General features: G+C 51.8%; 1 protein-coding gene across 1 annotated transcript in view; it reads right to left on the reverse strand.

Moving 5' to 3' along the window:
• Nucleotides 1-24,000, reverse strand: part of LOC132463691 (kinesin-like protein KIF1B) — a 75,507-nt gene that overhangs the window by 10,465 nt on the left and 41,042 nt on the right. Inside the window, 14 exon segments of the mRNA XM_060060001.1 lie at nt 461-670; nt 2,260-2,315; nt 2,470-2,588; nt 2,722-2,812; nt 3,447-3,597; nt 5,486-5,615; nt 6,081-6,166; nt 6,801-6,919; nt 9,234-9,488; nt 11,415-11,552; nt 12,429-12,607; nt 14,730-14,878; nt 15,417-15,525; nt 23,917-23,989. Coding sequence (XP_059915984.1) covers nt 461-670; nt 2,260-2,315; nt 2,470-2,588; nt 2,722-2,812; nt 3,447-3,597; nt 5,486-5,615; nt 6,081-6,166; nt 6,801-6,919; nt 9,234-9,488; nt 11,415-11,552; nt 12,429-12,607; nt 14,730-14,878; nt 15,417-15,525; nt 23,917-23,989 — 1,865 coding nt within the window.

The raw sequence follows: 24,000 nt of genomic DNA on the forward strand, positions 1-24,000 counted from the left end.
GTGAATGTGTACGTGTGTGTGTGTATGTGCGTGTGTGTTTGTGTGAATGTGTACGTGTGTGTGTATGTGTGTGTATGTGTATCTGTATGTGTGTGTGTGTTTGTGTACGTGTGTGTGTGTGTATGTGCGTGTGTGTTTGTGTATGTGTGAATGTGTACGTGTGTGTGTGTGTGTGTATGTGTATCTGTATGTGTGTTTGTGTACGCGTGTGTGTGAATGTGTACGTGTGTGTGTGTGTGTGTGTGTGTGTGTGTGTGTTTGTGTACGTGTGTGTGTGTGTGTGTGTGTGTGTGTGTGTGTGTGTGTGTGTGTGTGAATGTGCTTGTGTGTGTGTGTGTGTGTGTGTGTGTGTGTGTGTGTGTGTGTGTGTGTGTGTGTGTGTGTGTGAATGTGTACGTGTGTGTGTGTGTGTGTGTGTGTGTGTGTGTGTGTGTGTGTGTGTGTGTGAATGTGTACGTGTGTGTGTGTGTGTGTGTGTGTGTGTGTGTGTGAATGTGTACGTGTGTGTGTGTGTGTGTGTGTGTGTGTGTGTGTGAATGTGCGTGTGTGTGTGTGACGTACTCTCCAGTGGGCTCCAGCTCGCTGATCTCGAACCAGACCAGCAGGTCGTAGCGACTCACGCACTGACCCAGGTTGGACTTGGTGATGGTGTTGAGTTTAGTGGCGGCCACTGAGACACAAGCAGACTCATTAAAACCACATCAGCCGCTTAATACCAGTACTGTACTGACATACAATTACACAGAAAGGAGGATGTACTCGGTGGATATGTAGATGAAACGGGGGAAAATGTTAATCCTTGGGATTAACATTTTCATTTGTAAAAAGTACGATAAAGTTTGGAAAATAAGATGAAGGTGAGTCTCCTCTAAGGATCTCTAAAACCAACCACAACATCGACTCATTCTAAGGCCTAAGACAGCACTCAGTGGCACGGGGAAGGGGAGACCCCTCACTACATCCAGAACATTAAGGGGTGCAGAGACTCTGCTGATCCCAGAGGACCGTGATGGTGTGTTCTGCTGCCCAGTACACCAGCATAAGGCCCAGTACACCAGCATAAGGCCCAGTACACCAGCATAAGGCCCAGTACACCAGCATAAGGCCCAGTACACCAGCATAAGGCCCAGTACACCAGCATAAGGCCCAGTACACCAGCCTTATCCGCGAGGCCCACAGCACTAAGGCCATGCCCTGGTACACCTCCTCCTCAGCAGCAGAACGGGGGATGAATGAGAGGCACACGGGGTTCTGAAGCAGCCTCACTGGACCAAGAGCCTTCGTTTTCTGTCTTTGCTTCATGCGCTGATCGCTATGGCGATGATATTGCATTGCTCGCTGTTTAATGGATTCGTCTGAGCCATACCATGGGACAGGTTTATGTTTTAAGATAAGAGAGACATTCGCAAGGCGAGTGCCAACTTATTATTACGTGTTATTTATCATTTGCACGAGATGAATGTGGTAGAATGAATGCCAGGTAATGGCACCAGTTATCTTCAACCTCTGGGCCAGCCAGCATGCTGTGGCATTGACACAGCCGCGGTCATGTGGTGTGTTTAACCAGACCCTGACCGTACCCAAACCAAACTATTGATGTTAATGTTGTAGGGTCAGTCTTTAGAAAAAGGCCTGCCTAGGTACACAACCTGTTTGATATCCTCCCTCTCTCTGTCTCCATCTATGTCTCTCTGTTCCACCTTTTAAACTTCTACAACTTGAAGCCGCAGCACTAGAGCGAGGCTAGCTCAACGAGCTAATGCGCTACAACAACCGCCCGTCAGCGCTAGCTCTGGCGCTAGGCCCGCCACGGTACCCACCGGGGCGGTGGTGCACGGTGAGCGCCGGGCCGCACGGCACGGGGAGGAAGGGGAAGTGGGAGAGCTGGTCGGCGCCGTCCTCCAGGCTGGCCACGGCGGTGGAGGCTAGCGCGTTAGCGTGCTCCGACAGCGCGTCCAGCACCTGGCCGTTCACGTAGCCGCTCACCAGGTAGCGCACTAGCTCGATCTTACGCGCGTGGTCTGCGCGGTGTACCATGGGGTGTGCCGAGCGGGGTGGAAGGTGTGTATTGGTGCACAGGGTTTGAAATAATACAGAGTTCATATCACGGGGGGGAGCGACGAGGAAGAGAGCCAATCCCACGGAAGCAGGAAGTGAAAGAGAAACAAAAGAATGGGCGGAGAAGATGAAGCATGCGAACAAAACTCAAAATGAGAGAACAGGTGGAAACAGGAGCGGCGAGGGGCGCTGGGTCCTCACCTGGCTTGGACAGGGGCATTGGGATGGGGTAGTACTTCCTGGAGGGGGCAGAAGACCTGGAACAGATCAGTCCACTCATCACTTCAACTCAATACTTTCAAAGATATGAAATCATCACTTTGGTGATGCGGTGTTGTGAGTAGGGTTCAAGGAGCGGCAGAATCCCCCCCAGAGGTGAGGACGGGTTCTCCAGCGGCCCCCCAGGTGTACCTGACGAGCTCCGTGCCGTGCAGGTGCAGCGGATGCTGCTGGTAGTGACCGAACACCTCGAACACGATGGGCTTGGTCTTGATGTACTCGATGAACGACTCTGTCACCTCCACCGAAATCTGCTCCAAAAAGGACAACATTGGCATTTTAATTTTTATCAAAAAGCAACATTGTTGAGTGTGGCTGTTTGTGCATGTTTGTGTGTGTTAGTGTGTGTTTGTTGAGGGGGGGGGGGTATAGATGTACACTTACGTTCTGGACGTGGTAGAAGCCCAGTGGAGCTCCTTTCCCCGTGTTCTTCAGTGGCTCGGTGGAGAACGCCTCGTCATGACGGTGCAGGAAACTAGAGACACCACATCTGTTAGCAAGCTAGCCATTACTAGATACATGTGAACACTAAAACCCCCATCACACACACCTCTATTAAGCTACATCTTTACATTTAAACATTGAATCAATTCACTTGATTCTTATGAGATTCTCTCATCGTTCCCCATGTCTACAACCTCAACCTAAACCTTACCTACTGCTTAATCCTAGATATGAAAGTATATCAACCTTAAGTTTCACAGTTTGTATACGGCTGCAAGCTTTTAGCTATTTCACTTTTACGCCATTTCTCTAATTTCTAGTTTTTACCGCCAGTTTTACCAGTATTCTATACATTACATATAATAAATGGTATATTCAATGTATGATCCACATATTAATATAACAACATGTGTTGTGTGTTGTAAAGTATTATACGCATTGTTGCATGCCTAAAAGCAAGAACTGAACCATCTGTCTATTTGTGCGCGTGTATGTGTATGTGTGTGTGTTTGTGTGCATGTGTAGATGTGTGTGTGTGTACGTGCGTGTGTGTTTATGTATCTGTGTGTGTGTGTGTGTTCATGTTGACTAAAATCAGCCTTCCCGCCACGCCTCAACCAGCCGGTTGAGGCGTGGCTCTCAGCAGACAGCGGGGGGCCACTCACTTGAACTGGCAGAAGATGTCAGCGTACTCGGGCAGGATGGCGCTGGCCTGCAGCACGGTGACGCGGAAGGTGAACACGCTGCCCACCTCCAGCTGGCCGGCCAGCTCCCCGCCCTCCAGCAGCTTGCCGTCGCCCTCCTTCAGCTTCAGGTCTGCGGACACAGGACGCTCAGCAGGCTGACCTATGACCATGGCTCATGTGGCCTGTCACACCAGATCTACCCCCAGGGGCTAGCACCACGACAGCCCACGTTTACCACCAGCGCTCTCCACGGGGTCGCTGAGCGGTTCAACAACGGCCCCGTTACCATCAGCGCTCTCCACGGGGTCACTGAGCGGTTCAACAACGGCTCCGTTACCACCAGCGCTCTCCACGGGGTCGCTGAGCGGTTCAACAACGGCCCCGTTACCACCAGCGCTCTCCACGGGGTCGCTGAGCGGTTCAACGGCCCCGTTACCACCAGCGCTCTCCACGGGGTCGCTGAGCGGTTCAACAACGGCCCCGTTACCACCAGCGCTCTCCACGGGGTCGCTGAGTGGTTCAACGGCCCCGTTACCACCAGCGCTCTCCACGGGGTCGCTGAGCGGTTCAACGGCCCCGTTACCACCAGCGCTCTCCACGGGGTCGCTGAGCGGTTCAACAACGGCCCCGTTACCACCAGCGCTCTCCACGGGGTCGCTGAGCGGTTCAACAACGGCCCCGTTACCACCAGCGCTCTCCACGGGGTCGCTGAGCGGTTCAACAACGGCCCCGTTACCACCAGCGCTCTCCACGGGGTCGCTGAGCGGTTCAACAACGGCCCCGTTACCACCAGCGCTCTCCACGGGGTCGCTGAGCGGTTCAACAACGGCCCCGTTACCACCAGCGCTCTCCACGGGGTCGCTGAGCGGTTCAACAACGGCCCCGTTACCACCAGCGCTCTCCACGGGGTCGCTGAGCGGTTCAACAACGGCCCCGTTACCACCAGCGCTCTCCACGGGGTCGCTGAGCGGTTCAACAACGGCCCCGTTACCACCAGCGCTCTCCACGGGGTCGCTGAGCGGTTCAACAACGGCCCCGTTACCACCAGCGCTCTCCACGGGGTCGCTGAGCGGTTCAACGGCCCCGTTACCACCAGCGCTCTCCACGGGGTCGCTGAGCGGTTCAACGGCCCCGTTACCACCAGCGCTCTCCACGGGGTCGCTGAGCGGTTCAACAACGGCCCCGTTACCACCAGCGCTCTCCACGGGGTCGCTGAGCGGTTCAACGGCCCCGTTACCACCAGCGCTCTCCACGGGGTCGCTGAGCAGTTCAACAACGGCCCCGTTACCACCAGCGCTCTCCACGGGGTCGCTGAGCGGTTCAACAACGGCCCCGTTACCACCAGCGCTCTCCACGGGGTCGCTGAGCGGTTCAACAACGGCCCCGTTACCACCAGCGCTCTCCACGGGGTCGCTGAGCGGTTCAACGGCCCCGTTACCACCAGCGCTCTCCACGGGGTCGCTGAGCGGTTCAACGGCCCCGTTACCACCAGCGCTCTCCACGGGGTCGCTGAGCGGTTCAACAACGGCCCCGTTACCACCAGCGCTCTCCACGGGGTCGCTGAGCGGTTCAACAACGGCCCCGTTACCACCAGCGCTCTCCACGGGGTCGCTGAGCGGTTCAACAACGGCCCCGTTACCACCAGCGCTCTCCACGGGGTCGCTGAGCGGTTCAACAACGGCCCCGTTACCACCAGCGCTCTCCACGGGGTCGCTGAGCGGTTCCCTCCGACAGAGGATCATGTTGTGGATGTGAACGTTTTGTTCACACCAAATGAACCAAAGGAGCACAACGTCTGAGATAAGGACATCAAGTCCTCAATAAAAAACAGTTCCCATCCCGCCGGGAAGAAGGCAAAACAACTTATTAGCATCAAACATCGAAATGTATGTGGCAGGGGCTCGTCAGACGAGACGAGGGGCTCTCAGACGAGGGGAGGGGCCTTTCAGACGAGGGGAGGGGCCTTTCAGACGAGGGGAGGGGCCTTTCAGACGAGGGGAGGGGCCTTTCAGACATACCCATATCATTGATCCTGTTGAGCTCCTCCGAGGGCGTGTTGACCTCTGAACTCTGACCCTGACCCTCCACGAAACGCAGCTCCTCCAGGGAGAGGCCAGAGCGGGTCATCACCATGGGGGGGAAGTCGATCTGAAGGGAGAGAGAGAGAGGGAGAGGGAGAGAGAGAGAGAGAGAGAGAGAGGGAGAGGGAGAGAGAGAGAGAGAGAGAGAAGATAGTCATGGACGTTAGCATAGAGTTGGTTGTAAGACATACAGTATATAAAGCGATAGTTCTTTATACGAGTTGTGGACGACAGATATGAATGCGCTTTATGGTCTGAATATGGCTTCAATAAGATAAGGAGGTGTGTTTTATTAATACCAGACAGGAAACGTGGGAAATACAGCAAAGTACAGGACAGTAATCAGCTTCAATTAGACACAGATTGACAGTAAAAGAAACAGAAACATATGAGATATGCAGCAGCTTCCCGAAGGTATTTCTCAAAAACAAAACACCTGCTAGTTCAAATCTTTGTTGTTCCGTTAGATTTTTATTCTAAAAAAACTTCAAACAATCAACGGTGCTTTTATCAGACTGGGGGGGGGGCTCACCTTTTTGAAGTACTCGTCATCGAAGGAGATCTTGGCGGTCCCCGACTGCCTCACCCCCGAGCCGTAGTCAGGCGCTTCCTCGTCCGCTGGGGAGACCGAGAGGAGAGTGACGAGGGGTTCACCCCGAACGGAACACAGCCGCAACCACTACCACTGTGGGGGCGGACAGACGCCTGCTCCACAGACAGACAGACAGACCTCTGTCTACCACTGTGGAGCAGACGTCTGTCGGCCTGTCTGCCACCCCTAATACGATACGGGCTCTGGACCCTCCCTGCTTTATGGGGGACAGAAGGACTAATAGAACAGACTGCAGCGCAAAGCCTGCAATTTGTTATGGATGTCTTGGTAATTCTTTCACACTTTATCATAGTCACTCAATATGTCGTTTTTTTCAATTGGATGAAAACGTGTGAAGCCCGCCATGGTGCAGTGGCTTTGAGATGGATTGCTAGTATTATTGGGTATTGAGGGCTTGACTCAAGATGTCAACAATTCAATGCAAGATAAATGTCTGCGCTAAATGAATCTGAAGCGATAGTAAATTGTACCTTCATAGTTGTTCATGTTATATTACTGGTTGATCTGTTATTTTATCGAGTGTCGTATCATCTGAACGAAGCCGTCAGACCGCTCCCCGGGGACCAGCGTGACCGAGGACACTCCCCGGTGAGGGTTAGGGTTGGGGTTCCCCGGGGGACCCCCTGGAGAGAGGCTCACCTGCGATGGCCTGGACCCCCACCCGCAGGAAGCCGCGCACCTCGCCCTTCTCCGTCACTATGGCGACGCGGTGCACCAGTGGCACTGGGTACAGCAGGTTGCTCAGGTAGACGAAGGCCCTGGGGGCAGAGAGAGGCAGCGTGGGTACGACTGGAGGGTGGGACACGACCCCCGCTGGGGACCCCCTCTTAACGTCTAGGGTCTGATCGGCCTGATCAGCGTGTGACATCTGACGCAGCCTTCAATACCATTTAACAACGTTGAGTTGAATCGTCTCAATGATGAACACTCATTGTGATGACTCAACCATCCCATAATAATGCAGAGGAACAGAACATTCACAGCAGTCACCAGAAGGCTGAGGAAAGCAACACGTTATGCACGAGTAGAGACAATGTGTTACTGTTAGATGACACCTTTTCTACAAAAAAAAAAAAGAAAAAAAAAAAAGACATGAAAGAAATGAAAACACAAACAATGCATCAAATGACAGGCGGGCTACGACAGTATGTGATCCACACATGTCGGTCATGTGCCATCACAACAGGAGCGATGGAGGAGGTCAATATGGAGGCAGCGGAGCTATAGCACGACTAGCTGACAGGTACTGCAGTGTTAGCCTCAGACACACACACACACACACACACACACACACACACACACACACACGCACACACGCACACACGCACACACGCACACACGCACACACGCACACACGCACACACACACACACACACACACACACACACACACACACACACACACACAGACTGGTTCTTCTCTGAGAGTTGATTGGCTATGTTCCCTGCTGTCCTTCTGTATTCATTTCAGTCTATCTCTCCCCTCCTCCTCCCCCCTCCTCCTCCCCTCTCCTCCTCCCCTCTCCTCCTCCTCCCCTCTCCTCTTTCCTGCTCTCATCTCTGCAGGGGAACCCAACTCCAGCCAAGATAGAAGATGGATACCGCTCTCCAGACAGTCATGCTGACGTAGGCAGCGTTGGCTCCCCAGCTAGCATTGATCTCCCTCCCGGGGCTGCAGTGCTGTAGTATCTCACAGCGCTGCGACACTCACCACTCAGGGCCAAAGGACCACAGAGGAGGTGTTGCTAATGCTGGATATTACTAATCCTCCCGCCCAGAGCCGACCAACACGGCTATGTGGCAATGGATCGAACTGTATCTGCTAACGATACACACCCACACCCACACACACACGCACACACACACACGCACACACTCAATATTAGTACAGTATTAAAACACAAAGGTAAAGAAAAGGCATAAAAAACGTAATGAATCCACAAGGAACAAACGACAAAGGAATCAAATGACATCAACAAAAATGATACAATAAATCAATAGGTAGCACACTACTGCTGATGAGATGAGCCGTAGCCTCTAGAGCAGACAGACGACGTTAGTGCAGGGGGGGGGGGGGGGGGGGGGGGGGGGGGGGGGGGGGGGGGGGGGGCGGCTATTCAATTTCCTGGGAACGGATTCGAAATGAAACGCAGTTCACAATAGCGGGGGCAGCAGCCTCGTGGAGACGGCTGACCGTGTTCACCATCAGACCGCGTTCACCAACGTTCTTGTCGATGTTTTCTATGAGTTTTCGGGTTTTGAATTCTGCTCTAATCGTGTAATAAATATTATTTTATCTTATGACGCACTTCAGACTGAATGTTTTTGGTGGTGTCTCATATTATGTAACCAGGTGTTCCTTTGTTAGATATGAACACCGCGTTGGACCAAACCACTCTGGAACGGGGGTCGAAGTGTAACCAGCCCTCCTCGGGGTCACTAACGAATGAGTGAGTGAAGGAGGTGGTGAGTTAGGTCCCCCCGTCACTGTAAGCGTCTTTGGGTCAAGGAACCAAGGAAACAAGGGACCAAGGAACCAAGGGACCAAGGAACTGAGGGACCAAGGAACCAAGGGACCAGGGACCAAGGAACCAAGGGACCAAGTCGGTGGTCCTTGGTCCCCTGGGTCAAGGACCCAGGGGACCAAGGTAACAAGGAAATAAGGAACCAGGGAACCAAGGGAGCAAGGTAACAAGGATCCAGGGGACCAAGGACCAAGGGACCAAGGACCCAGGGACCAAGGACCAAGGACCCAGGGACCAAGGAACCAGGGACCAAGGACCAGGACCAAGGACAAAGGACCCAGGGACCAAGGAACCAGGGACCAAGGACCAGGACCAGGGCCCAAGGACCCAGGGACCAAGGACCCAGGGACCCAGGGCCCAAGGACCCAGGGACCAAGGACCCAGGGACCAAGGACCAAGGACCCAGGGACCCAGGGACCCAGGTCCCTGGGACCAAGGACCCAGGGACCAGGACCCAGGGACCAGGGACCAGGACCCAGGGACCAGGACCAGGACCCAGGGACCAGGACCAGGACCAGGGGGTGGATGCGGGCGGCCGGCCCACCCACCTTCCCACCAGGCTGAACCAGGGGGAGCGGTCGTAGAAGGGGTCCTGGCCGTCACTGAACAGGTCCGAGCCCTCCTCCTCCGTGCCGGCGTCCGAGCTGGCGTCGTCCACGAAGGCCTCGTCGTCCAGCAGGTCCGACATCTCGCTGTGCCGCTCGTCCGCCATCTCCGTGATCTCCGAGTCGGTGGTGGAGAGGGTGGGGGAGGGGGTGCGGTCCACCAGGCGCTCGTTGACGCAGCCTTGGAAGATGGGGGCGCTGGGGGGGGGGGGGGCAAAGGGCGAGGGCGGGAGGGAGGGGGTGGGGGGGGGGTTGGTCAATTGGACAGCGAGGGAACACGAGAAAGAGGGGGGGGGGAGGATGGACGGGGGGGGGAGGGGGGATGGGGGGGGAGGGAGGATGGGGGGGAAGGATGGGGGGATGAGGGAGGATGGGGGGGGAGGGAGGATGGGGGGGGGGGATGGGGGGAGGGGGGGGGGATGAGGGAGGATGGGGGGAGGGGGGGGTGGGGGGATGAGGGAGGATGGGGGGGGGGGATGGGGGGAGGGGGGGGGATGAGGGAGGATGGGGGGGAGGGGGGGGTGGGGGGATGAGGGAGGATGGGGGGAGGGGGGGGGGGATGAGGGAGGATGGGGGGGAGGGGGGATGGGGGGGGGGGGAGGGAGGATGGGGGGGGGGAGGGAGGATGGGGGGGGAGGGGGGGGGGAGGGAGGATGGGGGGGGAGGGAGGATGGGGGGGGGAGGGGGGGGGGAGGGAGGATGGGGGGGGAGGGAGGATGGGGGGGGGGAAGGATGAGGGGGGGGGGAGGATGGGGGGGGGGAGGGAGGATGGGGGGGGGGGAGGGAGGATGGGGGGGGGGAGGAGGGAGGATGGGGGGGGGGAGGGAGGATGGGGGGGGGGGGGGAAGGATGAGGGGGGGGAGGGAGGATGGGGGGGGGAGGGAGGATGGGGGGGGGGGGGAAGGATGAGGGGGGGGAGGGAGGATGGGGGGGGCGTTCATACGCCGGGCGGGGCAGAAATGTTTCATGTAGATGAAGACAGGGGACAAGAGGCAGAGACATCAGTGGGGCTCAGCGGCGCAGGCAGCACAGGGGGGGGGGGGGGGTCATGGTACCCTCATGGTACCCCCCCCCCCCCCCCCCCCGGGTAAAGTGCCTCAAAGCCTCATCGGCCGTCTGGTTATGGAACATACAGGCTGATCCAAACAGTCAGATATGCTTTAGTGTGAAGTGACAGACAGAATGAGGCTGAACGCGAGTTACAAAGGAAATAAAAACCTAAATAGGAATGAGAGTGGCTGACAGTCACAACATCGACAGAATGTGGAGAAACTAATTCCAGGATGGTTACAAATCAACTCAAATAAAATAAAAAAATGAAATGAAAATAAAAGGATTTAACAAAGTAAAAAAACACAAAATGAATGCAAAATAAAAACAAGTGGGCAGCACAGACGATGAACTTAAAAAATAAAAACAAGTGGGCAGCACAGACGCCCGATGAACTTAAAAAATAAAAACAGCACAAAAAATAAAGTGGGTTTTTAACAGAACATTATTCAACCAAAACAAATTAATCATGCAAATGGACGCCATCAGACAGTTTCAAGACAACACACAGCAGAAATCATTACCATACACAGTATGTACTGCATTACCGTACACAGTATGTACTGCATTACCGTACACAGTATGTACTGCATTACCGTACACAGTATGTACTGCATTACCGTACACAGTATGTACTGCATTACCATACACAGTATGTACTTAGTCTCTAAAAGACAAGTCCTATACCCTGACGTCCACAGCTGTCCCTGGTACATGAGGAGCATTTATACTACTTCCTGTGGTACATGAGGTGTATGTATACTACTTCCTGTGGTACATGAGGTGTATGTATACTACTTCCTGTGGTACATGAGGTGTATGTATACTACTTCCTGTGGTACATGAGGTGTTTGTATACTACTTCCTGTGGTACATGAGGTGTATGTATACTACTTCCTGTGGTACATGAGGTGTATGTATACTACTTCCTGTAGTATATGAGGTGTATGTATACTACTTCCTGTGGTACATGAGGTGTTTGTATACTACTTCCTGTGGTACATGAGGTGTATGTATACTACTTCCTGAGGTACATGAGGTGTATGTATACTACTTCCTGTGTGTGGTACATACCTCCCCACGAGCTTGAACCAATGGAAGCGGTCGTAGAAGGGGTCGTTTCCTGTCATCGTGCCCTCACAGTCCTCCTGATTGGACGAGGCCATCTCTCCAGCCCGGTCGTACATCTCCCTCATCTGCTCCAGCCGCTGCCTGAAGGAGCCGGAAAGATATTACTGACGTTCATCTTCACCATCTTCACCATCATCATCATCACCACCACCAACATCATCCTCAATATCGTCGTCATCTTCACAATCACCATCATCATCATCATCATCATCACACTTTATAAATTACATTTAGCCGGGATGGTATTTAGGAGGTGATCCCGTTGCCCCTTTATGGGGGGGGGGCTCCCTTCACTGGGGGGCTCCCTTCATGGGGGTCCCTTCACTGGGGGGCTCCCTTCATGGGGGGCTCCCTTCATGGGGGTCCCTTCATGGGGCTCCCTTCACTGAGGGGCTCCCTTCATGGGGGTCCCTTCATGGGGGTCCCTTCACTGGGGGGCTCCCTTCATGGGGGTCCCTTCACTGGGGGGGTCCCTTCATGGGGGGTCCCTTCATGGGGGCCACCCTTCCCCTGGGGGCACCCTTCATGGGGGGTCCCTTCATGGGGGGTCCCTTCATGGGGGGGTCCCTTCATGGGGGTCCCTTCACTGGGGGGGTCCCTTCATGAGGGGTCCCTTCATGGGGGGTCCCTTCATGGGGGTCCCTTCATGGGGGCTCCCTTCATGGGGCTCCCTTCCTGGGGGCTCCCTTCATGGGGGGTCCCTTCATGGGGGTCCCTTCATGGGGGGTCCCTTCATGGGGGCTCCCTTCATGGGGGCTCCCTTCATGGGGGTCCCTTCATGGGGGGTCCCTTCATGGGGGTCCCTTCCTGGGGGCTCCCTTCATGGGGGGTCCCTTCATGGGGGTCCCTTCATGGGGGGTCCCTTCATGGGGGGTCCCTTCATGGGGTCCCTTCATGGGGGGTCCCTTCATGGGGGTCCCCTCATGGGGGGTCCCTTCATGGGGGTCCCTTCCTTACTTGAGCTTCTCCAGGGACCAGTAGTGGGTGGCCCCGTTCTTGAGGTCCTGCACCTCGACGGCCACCACGGTGCGGGGGAAGGCGCGCGCGTCGCGGTCCTTCTGGGGCTCCGGGGCCACCAGCTCGGGGGGCAGCGGGGAGTACAGGGTGTCCGTCAGCAGCACGAACTGGAACTGGACCTGGGGGGGGGGCAGGGGGGAGTACAGGGTGTCCGTCAGCAGCACGAACTGGAACTGGACCTGGGGGGGGGCAGGGGGGAGTACAGGGTGTCCGTCAGCAGCACGAACTGGAACTGGACCTGGGGGGGGGCAGGGGAGTACAGGGTGTCCGTCAGCAGCACGAACTGGAACTGGACCTGGGGGGGGGGGGGGGGGGGGGGAGGTTAGGGTAGGTAAGGTTAAAGTAAGGTACGGTAAGGTTAAGGTGAGGGTAGGTAAGGTTAAGGTTAAGGTAGGTAAGGTTAAGGGGAGGGTGGGTAAGGTTAAGGGGAGGGTAGGTAAGGTTAAGGTGAGGCTGGGTAAGGTTAAGGTTAAGGTAGGTAAGGTTAAGGGGAGGGTGGGTAAGGTTAAGGGGAGGGTAGGTAAGGTTAAGGTGAGGCTGGGTAAGGTTAAGGTTAAGGTAGGTAAGGTTAAGGGGAGGGTGGGGAAGGGGGTGAGAAGGAAGGGTGGGTGGAGGTGGGAGGGTGGAGGCAGGGTAGGAGGTGGTGGTGGGGGGGTGGAGGTGGGAGGGTGGAGGCAGGGTAGGAGGTGGTGGTGGGGGGGGTGGAGACACAGTAACATGTGATGAGCTAATCGGCCAGCGGAGAGCAGAGGTTACGGCCTCCAGCCCTTCCCCCCCCCCCCTCTTTACCCCCTAGGGACGACCCTGGAGGTCGAAGGTCACACTAATCTGCACCTCCACCGGTTCACGGCGTTCCCCGTCGGCGTGTCCTTCCACACCAGGAGATAAATCCCAAACCAGTCAAGACTAAACAGACGGAGGATGAACCAACGGACACCGCGGAGGGCGGGGTCAGAGAGCGGTGACGGATCACGAGTCCCCCGTATCCATCACCCCCGGGCGACCGGTCGACACGGCTGTAATAGGAACATCAATCACAGACGTAGAGACCCCAGGCTGGAGAACGAGGAGGAGGAGGAGGAGGAGGAGGAGGAAGAGGATCCAGCTACAAAACGGTTTGTTTTGCTAAAGCAACAATTTTGTTTATAGAAATTTGTAGATTTATTGTCCAAACTACAAAACCAAAGCGCTACTGTCGTAAACCAGAGGCCGGTGAGGACAAGCCTCTGGTTTAGAACACTGACGGTATTGATCTGTAGGTGGGACCATAAATCGACAGAATTCTCCCTCTCATTTTAGAAGGATGGAATCTAAACATGGCGACTCATACGTGCGTAGGAGAAGCAGACCCACGCAGACGAAGCAATCAATTAGCACGGTAATAGAATATCTTGATCTACGGGCCGGCTCCATGGTGACGCTATGACGCAACGCTCACAACCACTAAAAGAGGAGCTTGATCAGGAGACCAGATGGGCATCGTGGTTTACTGTTAAAGCGAACACCACCAACACCTCCAACTCCTCCCACCACCACCACCACCACCACCACCACCACCTCCTCCCAACCACCACCCCCACCACTACAGTGATCGAGATGTGGGGTTGCTGTGGAACGATGGAGACATGTACCCGAGGTCAAACATACACCCGATCGTACCGTTCTTGATATGGATGGGAACTTTGTGGTTGTGAGCTTGAACTACGTCGAATTCACTGCGTTGATCATACAAATGATCAACGCAGTGATTCAATTAAATGGTTCATTTAAAGAATATATTCAAACCAATGAGTGCATAATAAAGTTTAACACGTGCACATGTCAACGGGTAGATTACTTTAAAATCATATTTACTTTGTATTTATAAAAAGGTATACAGTACATATTATTGGATTTTGAAAACATGATAAACGTCAGTCCCCTTCTGGGAGGAGGGTGGTCTTCCTTCAGCCCTCCGTCCCCCAGAGGGGGACGGAGGGCTGAAGGAAGACCACCCTCTGGCCATCCCAAACTCTGATTCACTCCATTCGTTCAAAAGTCTACTTAACATCAACATCTTCAACATCTGTCAAATCCTCCTCCACCATCTTCCCCCCTCTCTCTTAATGTGTGGTCTATTGTTGTGGTGATATTTAATCGCCTTTTGTTTGAGTGTCTGTACTGTCTGCATGCTTTCCTTTTTGCGAAGCGTCTGAGCACTAAGGAAGGCGCTGTACAAACCGATCCATCGTCCATCGTTACCTTCTTCTTGAGCTCCACGCTGATGGCGTTGGCCTCCTTCAGGTACACGGCGTTGCCCCACAGCTGGTCCCGCAGAGAGGTGAACTGGTGGTACCTCCACTTCCTGAAGCCCCACTGGGCCAGGTCAAACTCATGCTGGGTCCACGGCACTGGGGGGGGGGGGGGAGGGGTTAATACGCAGTAACCACGGCAACACACCGACGGCAGCGCCCATCAGAGGGCGAAGGGAGTCGTCCGTCTGACATTCAGTGCAGACGATGGGGAGAGACATCTCTGTTATCACTAGATAAGGCGTAGGCCAATCAGAATAACATGTTACTAGTCAGTAGAACTGAAAGGCGAGAGCCCCCATGCTGGTCTTAACTTCACACTCAGGTTTAGTTCTGCATTAGTAGTATGGTGTGTTTACGTTGTGATTTGATTGAAGTGGTTGATTAGATGATTTCGTTGCCTTGGCTTGTAATTAGTGCAGTGACGACGTAGCGCTTGTGTGATTATGAATTCAGTGTGATGCTCATGAAATGCGATAATTGGAATACGCACATCCTAACAGCTTAGGCTCTGTGTAGAAAATGACCGAGAGGAAAAAAAAAAGGTATACACGTGAGAGATACACAGTTATGGTCCGTGGTGACAGTAAACAACGTGTGATTCAGTGCGTCTGTACATGTCGTGACGCGCACACACCTTCCTCCTCCTCCTCTTCCTCCTCCTCCTCCTCTTCGTCGGGGGTCTCGGCCGCCAGGGAGCGCGTCTCCACCTGCTTCTGCAGCTCCTGCAGTTTGCTCTCATACACCTGGAGGCAGACGGGCATCACAGAGTCAACCGGTGATCAGAGCGCTGGCAGACGGCCGCCAGCCGCACGCGCTTTCATCCCTTCTGAGGCATTCTCCGTCTTTCTGCATCGCAAATTAACAGATTATGATTATGAACTGTTCAGGCTATATTCAGAAATTGGTATATGAAATGGTATACACTGTTTGACATTAAAAGATTATATATATATATATAATATTAAATATATATATCTCATTATCACATTTTATATTTCCTGCAACAAAGAATAAAACATTTAAAGAAAACCTTTTAAACACAGAATTATTTCATTACCATCTTTAACACACTTTCATAACGGTTACATGTGGATGCTAGTTAGTTCTTGATATCTAATTTGCCATTTTCTATATTCACACAGACAATATTAGGTACAACAATGAAAACACCAATTAGTGTGCCAGTTCAAATGTTAGACAATGTGGAAAGAACAAACTACTAACCCTAACAGTTAAAAAAAGAAAAGTGGGTTTACCTAAGGCAGTGCTTAAGCTAAACAAAGAGAGGGCTGAGAGCATTGAGATACATTAAGGGATGTTACTGCTGACACAGACTGGAGACGACCACATCAACACGGCACACCAGTTCAGTATAGAGAGAGAGGGAGAGAGGGAGAGAGAGAGGGAGAGAGGGAGAGAGGGAGAGAGAGAGGGAGAGAGAGAGGGGGGGAGGGAGAGAGAAATGGGGGGGAGAGGGAGAGAGAGAGAGAGCGAGAGAGGGAGAAAGACGGAAGAGAGGGATGACAAAAAGGAGAGAGGGGAGAGAGAGATGAGTAGAAATGAAGGGAGAGAAATGAGGGAGGAAAGGGGAGAGAGGAGAGGGATGCAAGAGCAGAGAGAGGAGGAACAAGGGAGGGAAGTGAGGAGGAAGCGGAAGGGAGCGAGGAGCCGTAGAGCAGAGCGCCATGGCAACGGAGGCTGAGTGCTGTGTATCCGACGGCGGGCTGCCAGCACCCTGCTCCTGATGACCTCATCCTGTTTTCCACATCTTCTCTGGGAGACAATGGAGGCTTTCAGAGACCGTGAGCCTCCTCCCTCGCAGCAGCACGGCCCGACCAACAAAACACGCAGCGTGAAGGGAAGGGGGAGCAGACGCCACAAAAGGCTTTTCTTCCACTGTAGCTCGGCAGTGACCTGGTTTCTGAGGCGCTCCTGGTCAACCGTTATGTGCTGGTGGGTATGGTACAGATAACACAGACTGAGGAGGAATTTAAGAAGAATGGCCTGACCCTAGAGATGACCATGACCCTCAGGTTAACCCCGTTTATATTCTGTGGGGCTGCAATGGAAACAATCGGTCTGATTTAGTGATGGAATGTGATTGGGGTCGGCCTATTGAATCAACATTCATATTGTGGATACCATTTTAACTGTTACAACTCATACATACAGCGTTTACTTTAATAGACACTGTATGAAAAGCATGAAAGGTGGTTAAGTCTTACTCAAGTTACTGACTTTTCTTCAATTTAGCGATTACTGTAGAGATTACAAACGAACAAAACTAAAAGAGTGAAATGAAACAAGCCATATTATAAATATCTGCATTTGAAACAAGTCATTTTATTTCAGTTACACTTTGAAAAATAAACCTCCAGCAACACAGAGATCTTAATATATTCTCCTTTTCATCTTTTTTTTTTGCTCGGCAACAATATGTGTGTCACACAGGTTTGCTTGATTCGAAGAGCGTCACAGTCAGTGAGGCCCTTCAATACAACACTCACACAGTAGGCATAAATCATTCAACAGACAATTCGGACCAAGACTAAAATTATATGTATACAGTGTATATATATAAATAACATACATATATATTTATATTTGTTTATTAAAATATACATATATATATATGCATTAATATATTTATTTATTTATTAATATATAAATATATATATGTATTTATTAATAGATAAATATATACATATTCATTTATTAATATATAAATATATGTATTTATTTATTAATATAAATGTATATTTAATCGTATATCTTTATAGATATATATATATATATAATGAATATTTTCAAATAGTAGTGCACTGTAAATTGCCCATTTCCTGTTTGATTTGTTTGCCACCTTTAAGCTAACGATCTGGGCCGAGGTGCAGCCAGGCACCGCTACGACCAGGTGAACAACAGTCTTTAACGGAGCACTTATCGGAGGATGAACCATAGAAATATTATATTAATGTATGAACATGTGTATATGCAAAGCCATGCAGTGATAGTCGTGAAGAAATAATAATAATAACACATCAAGGCCAATAGGAGTGGATACGAGGGTAGCGCAGCGAATCATTCTAACATTTGGTTTATGTTACGACGTATTAAAGGTAGAGTATGTCCTGACTGTCGGAACATGTCAAATAAAATAAATGTTATTAACCGTTACGAGACCCAAGGTCATTTTCATTCTTTCGTTCTCGATAGCCCTCGAAAAAAAGATCTGACAAGTCGCGTTATAGCGCCTATTCTGCTTTCAACCGGAACAGTTTGAAGGTCAACTTGCAAGGAACTGTGTGGTGAACACTGAATTCATTTAAAGCAAAGGAAGCAGCACAGCGAGCAGCAGACTGACGATTGGCTAGCAGCTCAGTCTGAAGCACTTCCTCTGCACAGCGTCGTCATGAAGGAGAAAGGCTGAACACAGCGCTGGACGTGGGAGCACCCATCAGACGACTCCTGTCACACAGACCTCTCTGATGGTGTTGTGGCTAACATGGGACTGCAGCATGCAAAGACATTCTACGTTGTTGAGGCATGCCGTCTTTCAGCGAACATTTTTAGGAAAATCTTTTGGAGCCATGACAACCCCCAGTGGGAGATCCATTTGGACCAAGCTATTCACATGACCACAAAAGCAAATGCTAATTTATCTTAAATCAGATTAAACAGTAACCAAAGCCCAATCCATGATGTGGTGGCCATCACAAATAAAATTCAATGGTGGGATTTTCTGCCAATTGTTTTGGTCTGTGTCTGTCAAAGGAAAAATAATTGATTAAGCCACTTTGAATTGAAAGCTAAACTAAATTAGAAAGTTTCTTATTAGTGTTCCAAGGTCCATGATATAAGAAAATACAGCATTGAGTTTGATATAGCTGAAACGATTTCAGATGGTAATACAGTCTCAACGATAGTAGCAGGCAATGTAAAACCCCTTCTTAAAGTACACCTAAGCCTTCTGTTATATTTAGTTAATTACAACATTGGACTATTCATTCAGTAATTGACTCCACCGTATAGCTTATCCTCAATTTGAGAAAGTGCAAATTATTAGTCTGGCAGTCAAGCATCTGATAAACTAATGGAGCTTCCATTAAATAACATACGTGTATATATATATTATAATAATTAAAATAATATCTAAAAATGCATATTTGCAGTGTAATGATGGAAAGGTTAACTGCTGTATGACAAGATTGCTTCTTTGCTTTCCAGATGTCAACAAGAAAAGAATAAGCAAACATTTCAACAAATAAAAAAGGGAAATTTGAGTGAGTCTGAAATTCGAACCGGTGCAATACTGGAGCTGAATAAAAAGGCACTTTTGAAAAAAGAAACTATTCTCGTACAATAATTTGAGTTGTCAGTTAAAGGCAGTAGCATAATGCACCAGTAATTCTATCATTTTCAACCACATGGTCCGAATGGGGCAATGATTATTGATGCTGGACATAAAATGTTAATATCAAATCAACATTTGATTGCATGGTACATAAAATAAAGAAAGGAATCTCTTTAAAAAAAAAGTCATATCCATTACAAAAAAATATGATTATACTAAAGGCGATGTGATAGGGTTGAAATGTGTTATAGGTATGTATGCGCAAGTACATTTAGCATAGTTTAAAACACAACGTTGATTTCCTTTCTCTGGCCGATTATAAAACGATGAGGATGATTGGCCATTAAAACGAGTACACGATGGTGATGAAAACATGAGTCAATCAATACTAATATGGCAACAAATGTAAACTTAGAAATACAACCGTGAGGAGATTTGGCAAACAAATGAATGCATGATTGATGAAAATCACACGTAATCCTAAGAATAAAACTTTAAAATAGAGAACAGGCCTGACCTCCCTCAGCCATCACCTGTTGGCTTCACTTCCTTACGACTGCTCTCCCAACACTGATCACAGCGCAGGCCAGCTCGTACAGAGACAGACGGCGATGGGACACGTCTACTTCAAACACGCTGAACTCGACCAACAAGTTCATGGGCCTGGGGGGGGGAGGGGGGGGGGGGGGTCGCAGTTCAACTCGATTGATTGTGGCCTTGTTGTGATCTGAAATGCGTTCGTCGACCATAAAGTAAACCTGAAGCACTTTCTAAAGTCACCAACCCCCCCACCCCCCCGCCCCCGCCCGTCCACTCTCTCCTCAAACCGTCGTCTCCCGACCGGCTTTCAAGTTGGGGGCGGACATTTGTCGGCGCATCCTGGGGGGGGCCTGGAAGCTGGCTGGATGGCTGGCCGGGTCCCCGTGCCGGTACGGCTGGTAGCTGTTGGAGTTGTGGTCGGGGTAGGGCATGGCGCTGTAGTAGCAGGGCTGAGGCTGGGGGGGGGCCTGGGGCCCCTGGCTGTGGTAGGACCGGGGCTTGTAGAAGCCCTGGGAGTGCCTCTTGTTGGCCTCGTAGGGCCTCAGGTTCTCCTGGGCGGCGGTCGGCCGCTGGCGGTGGTTGAAGGAGTTGCTGCGGGCGCGTTCGTAGGGCTGCTGCTGCTGGAGTGGCGGCTGGTGGTGGGGGGGCTGGTGGTGGGGGTGCTGGTGGTGGGGGTGCTGGTGGTGGGGGTGTTGTTGGTGGGGCTGGTGCTGATGGTGTTGCTGGTGGTGCTGCTGGTGGTATTGCTGTGGATGGTTGTTGTTGTTGCTGTTCCTGTGATTCTGCCGCGGACCCTGGCCCGGCCCCTGGCCCTGGCCCGGCCCCTGGCCCTGGCCCTGGCCCTGGCCCTGGCCCTGGCCCGGCCCCTGGCCCTGGCCCTGGCCCTGGCCCGGCCCCTGGTCCTGGTCTTCTCCGCTCCTGCGGCGGACCGAGGGGCTGGGGGGCCGCGGCCCCAGGGGAACGAGGGCGGGGCCCAGCAGCTCCTTAGACACCAGCCCGATCTCCGGCGGGCCCTGGCCCTCCTCCTCCTCCAGCGCCTCCTTGGGGACCTTCAGCTCGATGACCTGCTGGTCCGTGATGATGATGTGCGTCCCGGGGCTCCAGGAGTTGCGGTGGGTGGGGTTGCTCCGGAAGGGGAAGCGCAGCTTGCGGTCCTCGGGGGGGATGAAGCGGTGCGGCCCGCTGTGGCGCCGCAGCTGCTTGGAGATCTCCTGCTGCTGGAGGCCCTTCAGGCGCACCTGCTCCTGCCTCATCCAGCGCATGTGGCCGCGCCGCAGCGGGGAGTCGTCCCCGGCGCCCTCGCCCACGCCCGGCTCCCGGTCGTCCAGGGCGCCGTCGGGGGGCGGCGGCCGGCCCTCTCTGGGACTGGGGGTCCTGGCCAGGTGGGGGGGCAGGCCCTCTCTGGGACTGGGCGTCCTGGCCGGGCGGGGGGGCGTGGCCTCGCCGGCGGCCGCCACCGTCTTGTCCGGAGCGTCGGCAGCGATGAGCGGCAGCACCTTCTCCATCTTCACCATCTTGTTCCTGAGCGTGCGGATCTCCTCGTCCTTCATGTTGTTCTGCAGCTTCACCTCCTGCAGGATGTCCTCCAGCTTGTCGATGTGCACCTTCAGCTCGTCCATGACCACCACGCCCACGCCGCCGCCGCCGCCGCCCCGGGACCCGTTGGTGAGGGCCAGGACGTCCTCGATGCGCTCGTCGCCCACGCCCACCGTGTCCCAGACGTCGCGCGCCACGGCCCGCCACGAGTCGCGCTCGTTGGGGTCCTTCTTCACGTAGCTCTCGCACAGCTCCTTCATCTTCACGATGGCCAGCGCCTCGATCTCCTGCCGCGAGTGGCGGAAGTCGTTCAGCGCCACCTCGTAGCAGATCTCCTTGACCGCCTGGATCTTCAGGTCCGAGATGGTCACCCACTTGGCGTCCTTGGTGATGCGGCGGCGCTGGGGGACCTGGTACATCTTCACCGCCTCCCGCCGCTTGCCGCTGCTGGGGAGGCCGCACTTGCGCACTATGGTCCGGAGTTTACTGGGGGGTAGCTTCTCCCTCAGGGAGGTGATCAGCCTCCAGCTCTCTTCACAAGACCTCTTATCTGAGTCATCCCCACTATCTGAGTCTCCGTCCTTGAGGAAGAACAAAAAAAAAAAAAAAAAAAAAAAAGGGAAACAAAACCAAAATGGTTCCCAACAAGATGGAGAAATTAAAATGGGGAAATCAAGGAGAAAAGGATGGCTTTTTAAATAAAGGAATAAATATGCAACATGGGAACTCTTATCATTGGTAAACGCCTTGGTCAACTTAGCTTCGACATAAAGAGCCATTGAGTGATTAAGATCTGACCGTTTTAATATCTGCAAAAAATAGATGGAAGTAGTGCATACATCGTCATTCTACAAGATGTATGACAACATGCATTAATAACACCTGACGATACGTCCAGGATTCAATCAAAACAAAAGTCTGTTTCGGAACAACTTAAAAATAGACTGTGGCTTTCATTGACTTTCTTTTCATGTTTTCTTAACATTTGTCGAAATGAAGTGAACTGTGATTGAGATGGACTGTATTCCTATGAAACCTATTACGAATGCATATAATATCAAGTATTTATATTTATTAAATAGGCCAATATGGTTCCCAATGTTGCACATTGATATTAAAAGTAAAAAGGTAAAGCATGACTATTATGATTAGAAAAAATATAGCATAGAGGAAAGATGTTGTTTAGAGCGCTTCTGAATTTGCTTTCTGATATTCCTCTTCAAAATTTGTAAATTGTGGTATTTATTGGCAGTTGGATCCCAACCATGTTACAAAGGCATGCGACATGGGAGATAGGTTTCAGAGCCCTCCCCGTCTGAAGTCCAGGAGATGTGAGTGTCTTTAGTACTTTAGTAGCCGAGAGTTAGAAGGTCTTGTAGTTTTATTGGAAAGCCGGCAGAGAGAGAGAGAGCGAGGACAGGCAGAGTGAAGTTAAGTGTTAATCCACTATGAGGAAGATGTTAGTCAGAAGGAAATGCAGTTTCTCATTTTCCCCGGTAGACGAAGGACATTACAGATCACAACAAGTCGCGACAGACGGGTCGAAGTGTTGACAACCAAGCTGTCGTTGGGAGGGGGAACACTGTATGGTGGTTTGAACCCTAACCCCTTTGTGGTTGGGAATGGTGATAAGAAACCAGTGGAGGTACGAGAGAGGTCTGTGATTGTGCATTGATTTCGAACAGCGGTAAGAGCCTTCAGTGTGCTACACCAGACACCGGCTAGCGCAGCCTACGCAGACAAAGAAGTCAATGAGAAACCACATTGTTGCTAATCTGAACCGAGCCACGACAGCAGGCTGTGGTTAAATCACAATGCATTGGACATAGCAGCAACTGCATTGAGGAGGAGGAGGTAACTTAAGGTAATCACAGAGGAAAACTAGGAGGAGGGAATCTATTCCGGGGAAACCGTCGGAAACCTCGCGGCTAGCTCAGCCCAACCGCGAGGAACCGACCTCAACACTAAGAGAACATGCTATTAACGGGAACCATGCAAAGCAGCACATCGTGGAAACACTTGTTTGTTCTTTGACTTTGTGAATTGGTTCTCAACTGCGTCTTACAATTTTCTCAATGTAAATTTGTTTCAAAACGCCACTGTTTTGCACGATTCGGTTCAAAACTAGAAGACACGAAAAATTAATAAAACAGGGATTTAGAGAAGGGGAAAAAGCTTTGAAGTCTAATAAGACTCTTAATCAAAAATGCTACAGAAAACCAGTCAAACGTCATGTTTCAAGTAGAAGGTAAAAGCTCAAAACACACATTTCAAACCAGATACCAGAAGTAGTAAATCAACTTCCATGCAAGAAGAGCAGACATGCGCTAGGAGCCAAAGTGTGATTCACAAACATAACAGAAACTCAAAGTGTCAAAAGCTCAGAGTGAAGATTAGTACTGGCCAGACTTCAACAGAGCTAGTACTTCTATCCCCCATGAAAACAAACCACGAGCCGTCAGTTGGAAGCTCACCCAATGAAAACAAAAAAACATCCAGTACCGTAACAAAATATATCACATGATTCAGTTTGATCCAGAAACATATGTGAACTAGCAACTCATAACACTTCCGGGCTTCGATCAAACCAACTCTTACGGGCGAGCCTCAAATTCATTCATGGCTTTGGGCCACTTTGGGCTGCGTGAAGCTCGCCAATTGGTTTGATCCAATTCCAGTGGAAATGGAGAAAATCTGAAGAACTCACCAGTCTCTGTTGTTCCAGGAGCTGGTCTGCTTCCTCCTTCTCCTTTTTGTATAAGATCTCCATCTCGGTGAGCCTGTACGCACA

Source organism: Gadus macrocephalus, chromosome 1 (genome assembly GCF_031168955.1).
Source record: "Gadus macrocephalus chromosome 1, ASM3116895v1".
NCBI classification, from domain to species: Eukaryota; Metazoa; Chordata; class Actinopteri; order Gadiformes; family Gadidae; genus Gadus; species Gadus macrocephalus.